At 42.8% G+C, this 17,076-nt stretch overlaps 1 protein-coding gene across 3 annotated transcripts in view; it reads right to left on the reverse strand.

The window, feature by feature from the left end:
- The window catches only part of BTBD11 (BTB domain containing 11), a 169,325-nt gene that overhangs the window by 35,411 nt on the left and 116,838 nt on the right, over positions 1 to 17,076 (reverse strand). For all 3 annotated transcript variants that reach the window (XM_035340771.1, XM_035340762.1, XM_035340754.1), the window contains exons 5-6: positions 3,980 to 4,145; positions 705 to 794 (exon numbers count right to left, since the gene is read on the reverse strand). In XM_035340771.1, the coding sequence (XP_035196662.1) occupies positions 705 to 794; positions 3,980 to 4,145 (256 nt within the window). The remainder of the gene's footprint in view (positions 1 to 704; positions 795 to 3,979; positions 4,146 to 17,076) is intronic.

Below are 17,076 nucleotides of genomic sequence, written 5' to 3' on the forward strand. Positions count from 1 at the left end.
AAGTGAAGCAGACAGCTTAATTTACTCATGACCTCCACAAATTGAAACTGGAATCATTAACAAATAATTCTTTCATGGATTTTCAAACGGCTCTTTAAAATGTACATACCTGCATTGCACGGAGTTGGACCACAATCTGTTTGGTGGACAGATTGTGTAAGTTTATGATGTGCATTCATCAAAGAGACGTTTATGTTCTGGAAGCTGTAAGCTCCTCATCCAACAGTTTTCAGCCCAAAGCATTTCACAAAACAGAACAGTGGAACTTACGTTGCGCTTCTGAGCTGGGGATGCTTAGACAGAACATCCCAAGGCATAGAAATGCTCAAGGTTTGGCAGGCTATCAGATGGGTATTTCTTTTACCCTCTTCATTTTAACTCAGCTGAGATTCAGGGAATCCTTCCAATACCATCAGAGCTGTGCTCCATGGCTAGTGCCTGTATTCATTTGCAGTGTGGAAACACAACTAAATCAGTATTACCTGTGGGGTAAGCCCGAAGACTTGCCCCTTTCTGTGCAGTGAATCCCAATGTTAACCTAATGCAGTCTGATTTCACTATTCATTTCAAGTAGTGCTGTCCCAGACAAGACAATTTTCTTTTATTTTTAATTCCTGGGATTTTCCTTCTATTACTGTTTCAGGAGGTAGTTTAAGACGTAAACAAATAACAGAACAAAGATACAACCAACAAAAAGTCCTCACCTCAGCATTCAGATCTGCTCCAGCATCTAGCAGCATCTGCACCATAGCCTCATCACCCCTGACACAAGCATACATCAGTGGAGTCATGCCCTAGTCATTTTTTGGAGTTAAAAAACAAAGGAATTGACAAATTTAACACAAAACTCTTTTCATTTAAAAATAAATAAATAATTAAGTATATATCATCAAGACTAACAGTATGTATTTAATGACATCCATTATCTCTGTTACAGACATGCCTCTCAGACTAACAAAAGCAAACCATTTTGTAAAATCTCCATTTTCACTGTCACTTTTTGTTGTTGTTGTTTTGTTTCCACATTATCCTTGTCATTCTTGGCCCAGCTACTGAAATCAGGTTTGTGAGCTTCACCTTCATGTTCATGTACTAAACTTAGCATCTTTGTCCTTGGGGCCCCAGCAGAGAATGTTTTTATCAAAACAACCGTATTTCCACAGATAGTTTAAAAAGACAATAAGTCTATTCAGTTTTCTATGATCACTGTTTCTCAAAATCTAACTTTTTAAATAACCACCAGGGCCATTAAAAACATCCAAAGCTCCTCTTAAGACAGGGCAGATTTGGGCAGTTTTTTCCATGTAGGTACCGTAAGGGACTGGAGATGCTAAAGCTTTGCATAGCACTCCCTGGTAAACAAAGACTTAATTTTAAATGAAATGCTAGACAGCATTGTTGCAAGGAAAACACAACCCTGTCTGGAGGAAAACTAGATTAACTGACCCTTTGCTACCGAACCACCACAGCACAATTTGTATTAATCTGACATACCTGCTGCGCCTGATCACCATTTCCCTTAAGATAAGTATTATTATAGCTGTGGTAATGAGTCTAGATGAAACCATGAAGAAATCATTAAATCTACCATAAATTAAAACAGAAAAAGCCACTTATTAAATGCAGTAGGGGGTGTTGATCAACAGTCACCGGTTGTTTTGCAGTAAATTTACCGCAGCGTGCGGCTACCTCTGATGCATGTTTGTAGCCGATCTTGAAGTTGCCTGGTAAATTTGCTGTCAGATGGCAGCAGGTTCACTGTTTAATCTGAGTCCTGCCATGAAGTGAAATTACTTTCAGAGGCACACGGGATGCCCAGAGTGGCCAGACACAGAGCCATGCCACTTCTCTTCCTAGCCAGAGCCCAGCACCGTCATTCTTGCTTATGTGTGGAAGGGTTGCCCTTGTAGAGAAAATACAAATTAAGGTTTGTCCCTGCAAGGTAGTGAGAGACCCCTTGAAAGTCACTGAGAAATTCACAGGATCAAGTCCACTTTTGGAGATCCAGAGAAAGGGAACAGGAATTTGGGGCCTCCTGCCATTATTAACAAAAAACTTCACCCCAGGCAAGGACAGGTTCGGGTGACTTGAAGATACTTGCAAAGAGAATTTGAAATGAATTCAGCTACAGTCAGTGACAGAACATTTCCTTTGGCAGTCAATAAACAGTACCAGAGTAAACAAGACCACCAGAATTATCAAAAAAAGTTGTGCTTGGGCCTTGAAACACGGTGACTGGACAGTAGCTTAAAATTAAGTACATGTTACTTAAGCTATTACTTCAAATTCTGTAAATGGTATAGTTCAGAAGTTAAATCAAGTGGTTAGCACATGACTTTGAAATCCTCATGCATGACCCAGCACTTGTGCAGCCAGAGCCAAGAGCGCCGCAGCAATCCCAGCATATGCAAAGGGGCTGCCTGTGTACCCCATGTGGTTTCTGGCCCTGCTGAGGCTGATGATGGACTTACCGTAGACTAAAAGGGGCCCTGAATGCCATGTGACCGTATCAGGATTTTAAAGAGTTAATGAGGTTTCCAAACTCCCCTCCTCTTGCACTGCTGCCCCTGTTTCTCAAGCCTCTGCCAGTCCCCAGGCTTGCTCTGCAGCTCCGCCTTGTGCTACAGCATCACTCAGCCCCCATCTCTTTGCAGGTGGGAGAAATGGGTTTTTAATGAGCCCATCATTACTGCTCCACACACACAGGAACACAGTAACAACATGAAAAATCAACACCCAGGGCGTTTGGTTTTTGGGAAAATAAAAAATGACTCTTTTTCTTTCAGCCTTGTATCACTTAGGGTTCTACCCTGCAAGATGTGGGATGTCTGGTCCAGGGAAGCATTTAAGCACTGGCTTAACTTTCACTCAAATGGGATGTAAGCATGTGTTCAGAGTTAAGCATATGATTAAGTACTTTGATGAATCAAGCCAGAGTGTTCCCAGGTTTCAGCCTGGAGGACAGAGGAAATATGCTGTGAAAAGTTTCCAGGTTCAGACTAACTTAAAATAATAATGATTTTTAAAATCTGATGTATGACCCTTGGAATGGGCTCTCTCATACATTTTTTTTTTCAGGGAGTACTGCTTTCTTCTAAAGCTTTTCTCAAAGAAATTCACGATATTGACCCAAACTGAAACTACTGAATGCAACATAGCTCACATTCCTAGAGAAGCTTTCCTCTCAGATGACTTAAACCTACTTACAATCCAACTGTGACTTTCACTGGGGGCATCAGAAAATTCAGAAAACTCAATTTCAAAAGGAAGCGGTAATATCTATGTCCATCATTACCCTCTTGGGAATGGGGAACAACCTCGTGAGGGTCACAGTCCAACTGTGCCAGCCACAGGGGCAGGTTTATCCCTGGACACAACTACTCGCCTCCTGGAGAAGCAACTCCAGAGAAATTTAGGCTCCTCAATTGGTGGATGTTGGCCACAAAACTAATGGAGTGGTAACATTGCAGAGAGGCTTTCACATCTAGAAGATCAGTTCAAACAGGACTCAACTCAGTCAGAGAGTGCCAGTGATTAACCTTTTCCTGACAGGGGATCGAGGGTTTATGTAATACGTGTTGCAAATCCCAGGGCAGTTTTCTCTGGGAAAGTGTTCACCTCAGAAAGCCCTGTCCCGCACCACTGTTCAAGACATTTAAACCATTTTAAGTATTCAGATCAACTCTAAGCTGTCTCATGATCTCCTGGCTTCACCCGATTCACTTCTCTGCTAAGAATATTTCAGGGGATGCATTTGCCCTCACGCTGAGTTGCCTCAGTACCAAAGAATCAATATGACTTGAAATGACCAAGCTTATCTTAGATATTCACCTGATGGTGCTTTAACTAAATGTGAAGTGATGCAGGGTAAACGTTAAGGTCCTGCCTTTATTTAGCTGAAAGCTGGGGCTCATTTGCTTCGATAAACAGAAAAAAACTCTCATGTTTCATGATTTTCTTTACATTTCTATCTTGTTACCTGTTCACTCATGCTGTTAATCCCATCCGGCCCCAGCAAGGATATGGCCTGTTTAACCAGATCCGTTCGGCCGCAGTTGAGCATTCGGAAACCCAGGTCTTGCTTGAACTTCGCTTCAGTGGCAACTGCATCCAGTTTCCGAGATGCACAAAAACAGTCGTCGATTCTGTGAACACGAGAAATAAACTCCCTCAGAGGACAGTCACAGGACAGACCTTGCTGTCCCTAGGAAAATAATCCTTTGCCCTGTCTTTGAAGGACGTAGATCATGCACACATTCATTCTCCTTTGACCTGTATGCTCAAGGGACGTGCTGAATGGGAAACGTTAATGCATACTAATGGAGATTGCCCTTGGTCTATCTTTCATGGGGCAAGTCATGTATTTTATTTTTAAAAAATGGGAAAAAAAAGAGCTTTCACTTGATTTTTTTTTCCCTATGGAAGCAACGCACAACGCATTCTCACCACAAGTTCTCTTTCCGCATGGCGAGGTGATCCAGTCCCCCCAGTCTCTGAAAAGCTTCAGTGGCTTCAGTAAGCTTTGAACTAACATCAAACGGACGTATCACCATTGACAATACAACAAAGAGAAAACAACATAATTCCCAACGCCTTCAAGTATCTGACCAGCACAGCCCCAGTAACAGAGGTGCCTTTGTGGAGGAGAAAGCACGAGTCCCGTGGACAAGTAGGGCATCGTGCAATCAGGGAGGAGAAAGCATTCTTGCTAGGTAATTGTGGCAAAATCCCATGAATCCTTACTGGCTGTGCATAACAGAGAATGTCATACTTTTAAGGTCTTATTAGAAAGATCCCCAAACTGTAAGCTGCTCAAAATATCCATTTCAAATGGAAGAAGGGATAGGAGTTAGTTAGCCAAGACGTGAATCTACAGCTCTAAAGAGGGCAGGCAATTCAAATCCGATGTTTATACGACCCGGTTTCATCTTATTAAAAGACAGATTTGCTTTTCTTTCATGCTGAAGAGTGTCTGGGGTAGAGGGTGGAGTCCAAATCCACAGTGCTTTTGGCGTGAACTTGGATAAAGAACTGTTTGGAAAAACATCGCTTTCATTCTCCAACAACACTAGGTCAGAAAACAAGGGGCTACTTATGAATGAAGAAAAAAAATCAGGATCAAAAGTGAAAAAGACAAATAGACATCAAATATTTGTTTTCTATTTTGAATGTAAAAAAATGCAGCAAACCAAAAAATATACAAACAGCACATCATTATCATTTAACTTTCTCCTTTAACGTGTGTTATCAAAGCTTTACAAAAATATGTGACACACTGCTTAATATTCAACAGCAATATGCAATGAATACGCTGTTTATATAGAAGCAGTGGTATGTGGCAATAGCTGTCGTTCTTCCTCTTTCAGAGGAAGGAAAGTGAGACAGGAAATACAAAGCATTTTGATCAAAGCTTCTGCAGGGCTCAGAAACTGGCATCTGAGCTTAAGTTTGTTCTCTGCCTTGCTGGGCCACAACCAGACTGGAAATCAAATATTTTGTTCTTTCCACATGCTCAGTTTTGCTTTTGGCTGCTTAAAAGTTGATGTCCTACAAATGCAAACAAAGTTTGGAGTACCATTATTGAGGGGAACAAGAGCGACGCTGCATCACCACAGCATGCCACAAAGATTAACGCACGACACTCAAACACAATAAACACCACCAGCAGTAACAGATTCTGCAGAAGTAATATGCCTGCAACAGAGATGAAGAAAGAAAACCATAACCAGGCTGTTTGTTGCACAGTTGTTTCTGAGCAAGTTTCAGGAACAAGATAAAGGAGCACAGATATGCAGGGCTGAGCTCGATGACACAGAGATCCGCAGGAGCAATAGCTGCTTTTACACGTTCACACCGTATGGCACATTTCTGGCACAAGAGCTACAGCAACATTTGGTACTTGCTACCCCCATAGCATGGGATGCTAGAGATCATCTGTGCCCTCCTTTAACATATAACAGGGATAAAGCCAATCAGAAGTTAGATGTTGGGATTTTCAGTGCACGGAGAGAGAGGCCGGGCTTCCCAGCTGCAGCTGGCCATTTCCAGATGACTCTGGGCTGAAAACAAGGTGGTTCCTCAGTGAAGTGCAGCCATGGAAAGATCCAGACATCCTCTGAGGACTGCAGAGGTGTCTGCCACTATGAATCACTGCTTGTGTTAAGCCACTGTTTCATCATTTGTACTGAGGTATGTAACAGAGACTGAATAAAATGGGTCAAACTCAGCGCTGGCAGAAACAGGCAGAGCTTCACTGACGTCAGCCAGGCTTGGTGCAAGCAGAACACTAGTGATGATCTTTTCTTCACAAAAAAAAAAAAACAAACACTGGATTTTGACCTGGGATGCAAACCCACACGTGGGAGGAAGGAGGAACAAGGACTTATTTTACCTATTCTGTAGGGGCTGCCCAGAGTTCTGCTCTGGCATGGCTTCAGACATTTCTTACTGCTGCTGCTCTGTGAGTTTGCTCCTCTGTGAGTTTGCTCCAGTCCCTAAGAACACATCAGTTCACCCACTTATAGCCAGGGACTCATTAGTTACTACTGGCATTGGATGTCAGCAAATTGGTACTCTTCGATCAGCTGGGGAGGATGATAGTCTTGGCCCAAGGCTACAGCTCTGGGATGCTACAGCTGTACGGGCACTGTAACAATAATCCAGATTCAGAGGAGGGCCTGAGCTGCGAGGCTGTTGGGCAGCACTGAAGAAACTGCCAACTAAAGTACCACAAAGCAAGAAACCACATCTTAGTGCCTCTACCAGTGGTCTACCCCTCAAAAAGCATGAGAGCCTGATTTATGGGACAAAGGAAACCATGGTGGCAAAAACTGACACAGAGCATTGCTGCTGCCACCATTATGTTGACTAATAAAACAGATAATGATCAAACTGGGGAGTTTAATAAAACCAGAGCATGACACAAGGGAAAAAAATGGAAAATGCTTCAGAAGGGAAAGTGTAGAACCATTTTAAAAAGCTGGAGAGATGAATGAGTTAAGGAAAAGGAGATTTAACATGTACAGATATAAAGCAGTAAAGAGACAGATCAAAAATGATCAGGAACTACAAGTACAGAATAGGAGAACATAGCATCACTTTTAAAACCAGAGAAAGCCAACTGGGAAGATGGTCCAGCAGAAAGAATGAGCAGTCACATTTCAGAATGAAAACAGAAAAAAAGAAAAAACAAAAAGCCCAAAATCATCAAAAATCAACCCTAAGCCGACACAGCACTGCATTTGCTCCCAAGTCCTCCTTCTTACCAGTAGCTGTCTAATGCTGACTCCACCAGGATCACTCTATTGAGTGGAAGAGGGGGTTTCTGTTCCATATTACTCTATGTAAGTGGATGCTGGTCTATCACGGACAACACAGGCTCACAAACATTAAAGGATGCAAGATAAAAGGAGGAAGGGAGCAAGCACCCCAGCCTGACACACTCCGAATTCCCATCTTCGTAATGCAACAAATATACTGACAAGCTATGAAGAGGTGGGAAAAGGATAGGAAGAAGTCTGAAAAATAAGGTTGACGAGGGACGGTTAAGTCAGCTAAATATACAGGGTCTTGCTTCAGAGCTGTAAAGCTGTGCGTGCAAAGTAAGGGACACCAGCATCAGCGATGCTGAAAAGCGCAATGCAAACAGAACTGGAAACCAGTCAGTTCACGGCCCTTTTGCCAGAAAGTATTTGGGATCTTTCCAAACGCACAGGACACTGACACCGGCTCGACAGCTGGACATCGCCTCCAAGGCCACATCAGCTTGCTGCCAGCTCTGCCGGCTGACAGAGCTCTCACAGGTTTGTCCTTTCCCCACGTCCTCACCCTGCAAAAAAGATGCTTCTCCATCAAAAGGACAGGGCTGGCTGATGGGAGGAGCAGAAGATCACAGGGGGCCATGGCTCTCCATCCCCTTTTCCCTGGGGACAGTCTCAGGAGGGCAGGATGTCACCACCCTGGCTGCTAGCCAGGGCTGGTCAACTTTGAGGTCTCTGAGTGGTGACACAGTGGCAAAGGTAGGACTGACCATCACTTTTGGAGTCTGATATCCTCCCTTGAATGGCTAAGCCCATTCTGGATTCCCACATTTAGCAGACTGTGGAGCTGGGCAGGCTCCCTGGGACCACCACCACTGTACATGTGCTCAGACTTCCAAAACTGAGAGGTTACATATATTGCGCTTGACTTAACGCGCTCTGATCACAGGACTTGTGCTCAGCAGCAAACCCGTCCCCGTTAACTCAGGGGTTCAGTCAGACAGCCTACGAGCTCACTAACTGCTCCTTCCCTATCCTGAAACAAGCAAATGACTGCCTTCTCAGGTACAAGGAAAACCAGAAGCAAGTGAAATCCTGATGTTATTTTTGTAGCTAAGCTGTGAGCATATTTTTTAATGTACAACTTTCTCCCAAACCTCTTTTAATTCCTCACAGATATTGCTTCTACAGCAGTTATCTTCAAGATCATTACAGAGTTACCACCGCACATAATTAACTTTACTGGGGCTTTATATGGGCAGTGCCATGGTAACATTAATTATGTGCCAATGGCCCCTGTCAAAAGCTGCACGGTGACCATGACACTCCATCGTACTCCGAAACACTCGAACCTCTGAAAGGAGTCAAAGGCAATCTTCTTCATTTATAACGGCTCCTAACAGTAGAGCAAATTATTTTTATCTTTTCCCAAACTCGCGTTATGAAAACATAATGCGGCACTTCTACAGCGACGGTGAAAGGCAAGTTTTTTCATTGTCACTTGGACTGGCTAAGATAAGGTCTGTGCAGATCTTTAATAAGTTACTCACGGACTGAATGCATTTGGGAAAACAGATGATTCAAAGACAAAGTGTTTCCATCGTAACTGGTATACGCAGCAGTTCTCTTATTATATAGCTTTTTAATTATTTGTTCTTTTGGAGGGGATTATTGCCAGAGTCAGTAGTGGACAATTAAAAAAATGCAACGCTCTGTAAATGTTATAAAAAGAAAAAAATGTATGAACATCCTAATTATGTTCTAAGCTATACACGCCAGCATCTCAAGCTAATAGTTAATTTAAAAGAAATGGAAAGCAGAATTTGATGAGCAGCAGGACAAACACTTCCCTCAGCTGAAATGAACAGATCATCATCGTGATATCCAAGCACTAAAACCTTCTTTGGCCACCTGGGACTCAGTCATCAGCCCTTTCAATTAAAAGAATGATAATCTATTAATTAAGTCCATTTCTTTAGCTCTGTGGAGTTTATTCACTCTGCCTCTGTCCTAAATATGAATGAGGTCTCACGTCAGAAATTATAGTTCAGCTGGCTGCAAGTCTGGAAGGAGTCATATTTTAGCTAGCTACGTGCATGTATTTGCAATGCTTAATTTCTTGGGGTCAGAGATCACGGTTTTGATCTGGGTGTGCACAGCCCATAGCACAAAAGGGTCCTGTGCCTTGCCTGGGGCTCTTCAGTGAGGCTACAGACATGAACGGCAGCAGCAGGAGCAGTAGATGATTTGATTTAAATTTGTGAGTGCTCTTTTCCCAGTGACGTACTCATGGGAAATATGATGTTAATATTAAAAGGACTCCAATATAAATACTATATAGAGTCAATTATTTGAGTTTTTGGTTTGGGGAAAGTAAAACATAAGCACAAACACGTTGATCAAATTGATGAAGAGCACTACTTTTTAATACAGACATAAAGTATCCCTGTTTACTTTAAGCAGGAGCCAACTTAGACAAGAAAATAAAAATACGCTGGATATTTATTAACGAACCTCTTATTCTTGTCAAAGGCCTGACAATAAATCAGTTACAGATACCAGAAAACACATTTAAAAAGTGACGTAACTATCAAAATCAAGACCCAAACCTATATTTCAAAACACTTCTAATATTACAGACTCACATCATATAGTCCAGGAACCATATTCAGAACTGAATCTGACTTCAGACTTTGAAAAAGGCTAATGTATCAGGGGAAAATTTGAGTACAGATTCATCTTTCACTAATCTAAGGTTTCACTAATTACTGGAAGGCAGTATGTTACCTGTATCCTGATGATTGCATAAAGGAATGTACATAGCATCAGAGCATATGAAGCACTGCTGAACTTGCTCGCAATGGAAAAAAACAAAAACAAAACAAACAAACAAACAAAAACCAGAAAGTCTGTTTATCCTTAAGCCTGTAAAATACAAGTGTGTTCTGCCCTGGAAGTGAAGGTGAACATAAGGAGAAGTCCATCCCCTTCAATAATTTTTTTATTACTGCTGTCTTCAAACAGCTGGTTGGCAAGACAGGTTGAGATTCACCTCAGGAAACCCATGCTCTATCTTTTAAGTAATAAAATCTCCCTCATCTACTGGCACCATCTGCCCCAAGGGACTGCTGGATTTTGTCAAGCAGCTTGTTTACAACTGCTTGCTGGTTTGGCATTTTTTTGCCTAATTATGGCAATAGACACGGTTGGTGTTAAAGGATTAGTGAAAATTTGTGGGAAGAACAAGGACATTCAAGGAGGTAGCCAAACACCACCCGTCCCTACTTAACAGTGGCTGTATCTAATTAAATAGCAGATTTCCTTAGCAATTTTCTATTCCCTCTCTCCAGAACCTCAGCCCCTCACCCTGTGCATTTTAAGAGAGTGAAGAACAGTGGAAATATTTTTGTGCCTTCAAATGTCTATTTATTAAGTCTATTTATATTTTCATGCTCTAGTACAAACAGAGGATTTCCATAAATAAAACATTAAATACAACCCTTCTTTCACTTGAAAGTAAGAAGAGTGTATGTGTGGTACGGTATTAAGATGACATGAAAAATGGTGTAGGCTGCTCTGAAAGAAGAAAAGTGCACATCTTGCCTTTGCGTTGCTGTGTCTTTCCCTTTCCAGAGTCTTCAGAAAACTTTCTACAGTGAGCCAAGGATTCCTCATGCTAAATTAGCTTCACTCTTGAGGTCGATAATCCTATTTTCCTAGAGAACCTTCATTAAGAGGGATGGTCCCAGACAGAAAAGCAGACTAGGTATTCCCGGTTCAAGGCTAATTGGAAATTAGGACTGATTTTCAATTAAAGACAGATTTTCAAAGGCATTCAGATACTGAAATTGCCTAGAGATCTTTCTGGATCAGAGCTGCAAATGCAACTCATAGCCCTGGGTGAGGTTGGGATGAGGCAGCCACTGTGGAAGCACACGAGACTGGAGTGTTAAGAATCCCCATCCCTCCCTGCAGCAAGGCTTAGACCCATTTGCACTTTCAGCTTAAACTTACTCATATCCACATATTCCCATGTCCCTTTAAACAGAGAGCATGTTTCCTTCTGTGGTGTTTACTCCCAATATATTTAGAGAACAGCCCCATGTTCCCATAGCAGTCACTCTGCTCAGCTAAATGAGCCCCATTCCTTCAGGCTTCCTCTACAGCAACATTTTGTCAAAACTCAGATCATGCTAGCCCATTTCTCTGTGCCTGGTCCAACGTGAATATTTTCTTGATGTGAACACAGTATTTGCTATTCCCCATCACTTCCTGCCAGCTCCACCTGCAGAGGCACCAGTATTTTCCTCTTGTCATGCACCCTCAAATTGCATTTGCTTTTTTTTCCTAGCTAAGGAAACAGCCATTTGGGTGGTTCACAGTCACCCTGTGATGAAATGCTAGTTTTTACTAACCCATTTCCAAAACTCAGCTCCTGATACAGTATAAATTATACTGTATATACTGTGCATTTTTTTAAAAAAAACTAAGCTCTGTGTGCGTTCCTTACAATTGTGGAAAACTGCATTTCATCTCACTGCTGTTGTCCCAGCCCTCAAGGTCATCCACTCTTTCCTGGATGATTTCCCAAACTTCCTCTGTTTGGACAATGCCTCTCAGCACCATGGCATCAGCAAATTTTAACTTCATGAGCACGCTGCTAATAATCGTGCCAAAGCCCTTTCTGAAAATTAAAAAAGCACAGCTCTTATGATGGAGAGCTGAAGAACTCTGCTGTTAACCTCACTGCGGCCAACCCCACCCCTTGTCACCTCTCTTTAGGCCAGCCCTTGCCCACTTTCCAGTTCCTACTCTAATCTCTAGCTCTCTGTCTTAACTAAAAGCTCTCTGCATGGACTGCATCACTCAGCTCCAAAAAAGATGAAATCTATTGGATTTCCTTGGGGTAGAAAATCAGTTATCTTATCACAAAGTTATTAGATTAGTCTGGCAAGCTCTATCTTTAGAAAATCTGTGTCACATTTTATCCCATTTTCCCCTCAACAACATGTCTTTAATTAGCCTTTGCTTCAAAAACCATTCTAAGGCCTTGCATATTATTGACGTTACACTAAGAGGCTGGAATTTTCCTTGGATCATTTTTCATCCTTTTCAAATATTGGGTACTGCTCTTATTAATCCTTAGCGTTATGGTACCACACTCTGGGCTTTGTTAAAAATATTTCTCTCTGACCTTCTGGTTTCATGAGGCAGCTCTTTCTCATCTCTGGGACAGAGGTTATCTGGTCACCCCAATTTGAGTGCATTAAGCTGCATAATGTGCTCTCTTTTTGATTACTGCTTTTCCATTCCCATAACCTTGTTGTTATTGTTTAGTTTTCCTTTCTCCCCGGGATTTTCTTCCTGAAAACAGAAGCAAAGTATTCACAATTGGGTGCTGGCATCTGTTAGCACTGATGCACACCTCCCCCGGTGCCTTCTCAAGGCTGGGACATTAACATACCAATTTCATCTCTGCACTCCAAGAAGAGAGGAGAAAAAAGGGTACGACCATGGTCAGGAACAGAGACAGGACTCAGCTTCACAACTGGTCAGAGAAGAAACGGGATATTTGCTGTGGTCACCGTATGTGAGCCCAGCACCCTTGGAGAACCCACCCATGACTCAGAAATAGTGCCTGTGTGTATAAGCAAGCAATTAAGGTGGATAAGTTACCTTGGCTTAAACGCCTGCCACTCATCAGCTGAAGGGAAGAACAGACTCTGGGCCCTGAAGGATCGAGAGGAACATGTCAGAGGTGGCCAATGACGCGGAGGAGATGTTTGGGATGCCGCCAGCTGCCATGCTGCCCTTTGCAAGTGGGCTCTGCCTTGCATGAGGCTGCTCTCAACCAGCTCTGGGACAAGCAGCAGCAATGGGGAGCCCCGTAGGCTGCATTCACATTAATCCGGGATGGGGCAAAAAGACAACAGACCCCTGTGGCACTCACCCATGAGGAGCCTGATACAAAAGAGCCACTGCCCATCACTGTCCTTTGGTTACAGCTGCCAAAATGGAGTTCAGCCCTCTTTAAAGAAATGTCCTGGGCTCCTCCTGCCAAGACCTGCCTCCAGTGAAGCAGCTGTGGCCTGTGAGGGACAGCAATGAATGCTGCTGAAAGCAATCTTGTTTCTCCAGTGTACAAGAGAAGACACAGGCCTTTTCAACTATGGACAAGAAGAAAATGTTCATCAAAACTAGTAAAGTTTGCTTCTCTTCCAAATGCCAGCTAGGAGCTTCACAGCCTTCCGAAGAGCTGGGCAAGGGGACAGGGCACTAACGAGCGTGAAAGGGTTTCCAGCCACCAATGTAGCTGCAGAGAGATGCCTAGCCTGAAGGGGAATTGAATTTTTGCTGCTTCTGGATATCAGAATGAACATGCTTGCCCACACATGCAATTGCACCCCAGACCATATCCTTCCTTTAACCTCTGACTGTCCAGAAAATAGCACTTTTACCAGTCAGGAGCAGGACTGACCACAGTCTCTTGCATGACACTACTGCCTCTCTGGTATCAGTTTGTTCCAGCACCTTTACATCCTCCAGGATTGCCCTAATATATTACAAAAAGGAATAAAACCACTGACCCTGATAAAAAGCATGGCAGCCTTTGTGCTGAACAATACAGGATGCTCCTTCTTTGCTCTGTCTCTCTCTGCCTTCAGCCTCCAGTCCCCATATGTAGCCATCCATTAGCCATTCTGCCCAGCACATGTCTAACACATTGGGTATTTTTTCCAAAACAAACATCCTATGGATTGGAGGAAGGAAAGAGACATGTGAAGAGCTTGTATTTTGGCTGAGAAGGTCCAACACAGTTGTTACCAGCATGTCCCTTTTTGACAACAAATTACCTTCATCCCTGATACCTCCATTAACCAGAGGCCTGGTGCTGGGGGCAGAGCGCCCACCTTCACTAGATCTATGCCAGTAGAGAGCTGCTTGGCACACAACTCTCTGCTGACTTTGTCCAGCTGCCTCAGGTGGCACAACACGTCCTGGGAACAGGTGGGGTGTTATTTAAGTCTGGTCTCCCACCACAACAAAGAATATTTTGGACACAACTTGGGCTTCAGTCTCAGCTAGCTGCTGTACAACCAGCAGTCAATCCATCTGTGAAACCTAACTCCTTGCAAGAGGTAGAGACAACTGCTCTATTTAAAGCTCCCACTCCTGGGGGAAGGTGAACATTTAGATCCCTGCTCATTTGACAAGGCTGGGAAAGGGTAGAAACTTTCTGGCATGTCTGCTGCTGTAAAATGAAAAGAGATTAGGAAGGAGACAGACAGCTCCTGCCTGACTCCAGCCTCCCTCAGTCCTCTACCCAGAGCAAAAACAGCTCCTCTTTCAGGAGATGAAAACATCGCAAGAAATTAAGGAGATGGATTTTTGAAGATCAGAAGAAGGGAGAAAGAGAGGAAGTATTGGAGTGAAAGGCAGGAAGAGAGCAGAGATGATTTACAAAGCCACATATCAGGAACCTCACTGCTGGAGTATGTGATTGTGCTGGGAAGTGTCACACAGCTCCGCTGGGAGACCTCCATGCTGTACTTCAGATAAGAAACCGAACATTTGTTTTTTATCTGAACTTCATAGCCTTTGAGATTCTGCCAGAGCTCTGCCTCTCTCCGTATGCGTATTTTTCCAGTGTGGAAGCTGATTTTGCTTTATGCGTTTGCAGTGACAGGTTGTGAATCAACGCCACGGAATGATGCGATATCACAGCACAGGACACGGGCCATGGGATGTAACACGGTGAATTTTTTGGTTTGGGTTCCTGTATTTAAGGGACTAAAGAAGATTGCTAAGAAAAGCCTAGAAATTTTACTGGTTTTAAGGTTCTACTTACTAAGAAATATTTATCCAAGTCACAAAAATATATCAAGCTCACATCACTTAAAATCCTCCAGCTGTCATCCATCCCACAGCTTATTTGAAAAGCCATCCCCTGTACAGCTGTTGGGTCCCCCCCCCACACCCCGTGTTTGCACTTAGGGCATTGGTGCTTGCTGAGGAGCTGATGGCTGGGAACACTTCCTCCCTGCCAGGGAGGCATGAAAGGATGGTGCTCGGCTTAGTGGCAATGAGAAGCGGTCAGGGTCTGTACGGAATTCAAATAAAAAAATTACAAGCTGCAAGATTTCGAATTAACATCCTGATGCTTCACATTATTCTTCAGAAAAGCACGGTCCTTCCTTTGATCTCGGGATTACAGGCACGCAGGACCAGAGCCTCAGCTACACAAAGAACCTCCTGCACAACGCTGGCAGTACTCACAGACCTCGACATAACCACCAAGTACATCGACACTCGTTTGCAGACCCCTGATTTGAGATTCCTGAGATTCACATTTTGGGACATCAGTGGGACAATCAGGCCCCTACAGTCAAATAAGAGCATGCTGCAAATCCTGGTCTTCGTGAAATCCAGAGCTTGTCTCTGGCATGATTTATTTTTTCCCTCCCACCTGATTAATTCTGGGCTGCGCTCTTCAGGCTCATCCCCACTTGTGGGATAAGCAGGACAACAGCCACCACTTAAATCCATTATGAAATGAATTCTTGATGGCAACTTTAAACTAAGTGCTGATTTGTTCCTCATCATTAATACTTTTTCCTCTAGCATAATACAACTCTCCCCAACTTTAAGTGATTTTGAAACTTCTGGAAAATCATCTAACCAGTTGATGGTGTTTTATATTATGTGTGTGTGCGTGTGCATACACACTGACAAAATATAACTCCTTAGAATGATGCAGATCATGCTTTTTTAAATGCACAAATATTATACCTTCATTTTTAAGACAGAAGATTTAGAGCACAAGCCTCATTTGCAATCCTACCTAAATACTGAAACAGAAATTTAATTAATTGTGCCTTTTCAAGACCAAGTGCTAGGTCCTCAGAAAACGTGTAGTACCTATAAGTCCTGACACTTCAGTAGGGATGCAGAACGCTGCACTTCTGGAAATGAGGGTCAAGATGTTCACACTGAAGGGAAGCAATTACAGTCAATATTTGAAATATGAAACGCTCCAGATTTAGCTTTCAAAATTCAACATCTTTCTTCAATTAAATATTCAATAGCCATGACTATAAAAACCTTAGGCAGATCACAAAGTAAAGTATTATACTCTCTGGTGAGAGAGCATGTCAAGGCCAGAGTCAACAATACACAGCTGCTCCGACGCAGGTTGTCACAGCTAATCATGTAGATCGTTCCTCTGCTTTCTGTGTTGCAGGGAAGAATGCACCTACTGCCGTACGAGAGGCAGACTACCGAAGATTGTTTTTTACCTACAAATTTGTAAAGTAGTATCAGTGAGTAATTTCTGCTTCGGCAGATTCATAATGCCTTTTCATATGAAAATCCAAACCAAATCTATTCTTGACTCCAGCACAGCCCTAGATCACGCTGTTATACATGTACATAATAATAAAGCAAAACAGACACTAAAAGCATATCCTGGCAATAAATACTTTAGGACTTCATTAGAAAACCAAAAGGTCACACTTGATACACGAAAAAGTCAAATTATCCAGGCTGACATTTACAACTAATTTGAACTGACATTAGCATGAAAAATACAATTTTACTGCAAGAGGTATTCTTACCTATAAGTTTAAATGTGCCCTTTTACCATTAATGCTGAAAACAAAGCAGTGAAAATATCTGCAGCCCTGCCAATTATATCTCGGTATTCTAGAGCGAAGCAATACGAAGCAGACAATTAGCAGAAGATTTCAGCCCCTCATTACCAAGCAGAACCTAATAGTGAGAGAAAAAAAGCAGGCGAGCAGATGATGGGCTCGATCCA

Source organism: Oxyura jamaicensis, chromosome 1, assembly GCF_011077185.1.
Source record: "Oxyura jamaicensis isolate SHBP4307 breed ruddy duck chromosome 1, BPBGC_Ojam_1.0, whole genome shotgun sequence".
Taxonomy (NCBI): domain Eukaryota; kingdom Metazoa; phylum Chordata; class Aves; order Anseriformes; family Anatidae; genus Oxyura; species Oxyura jamaicensis.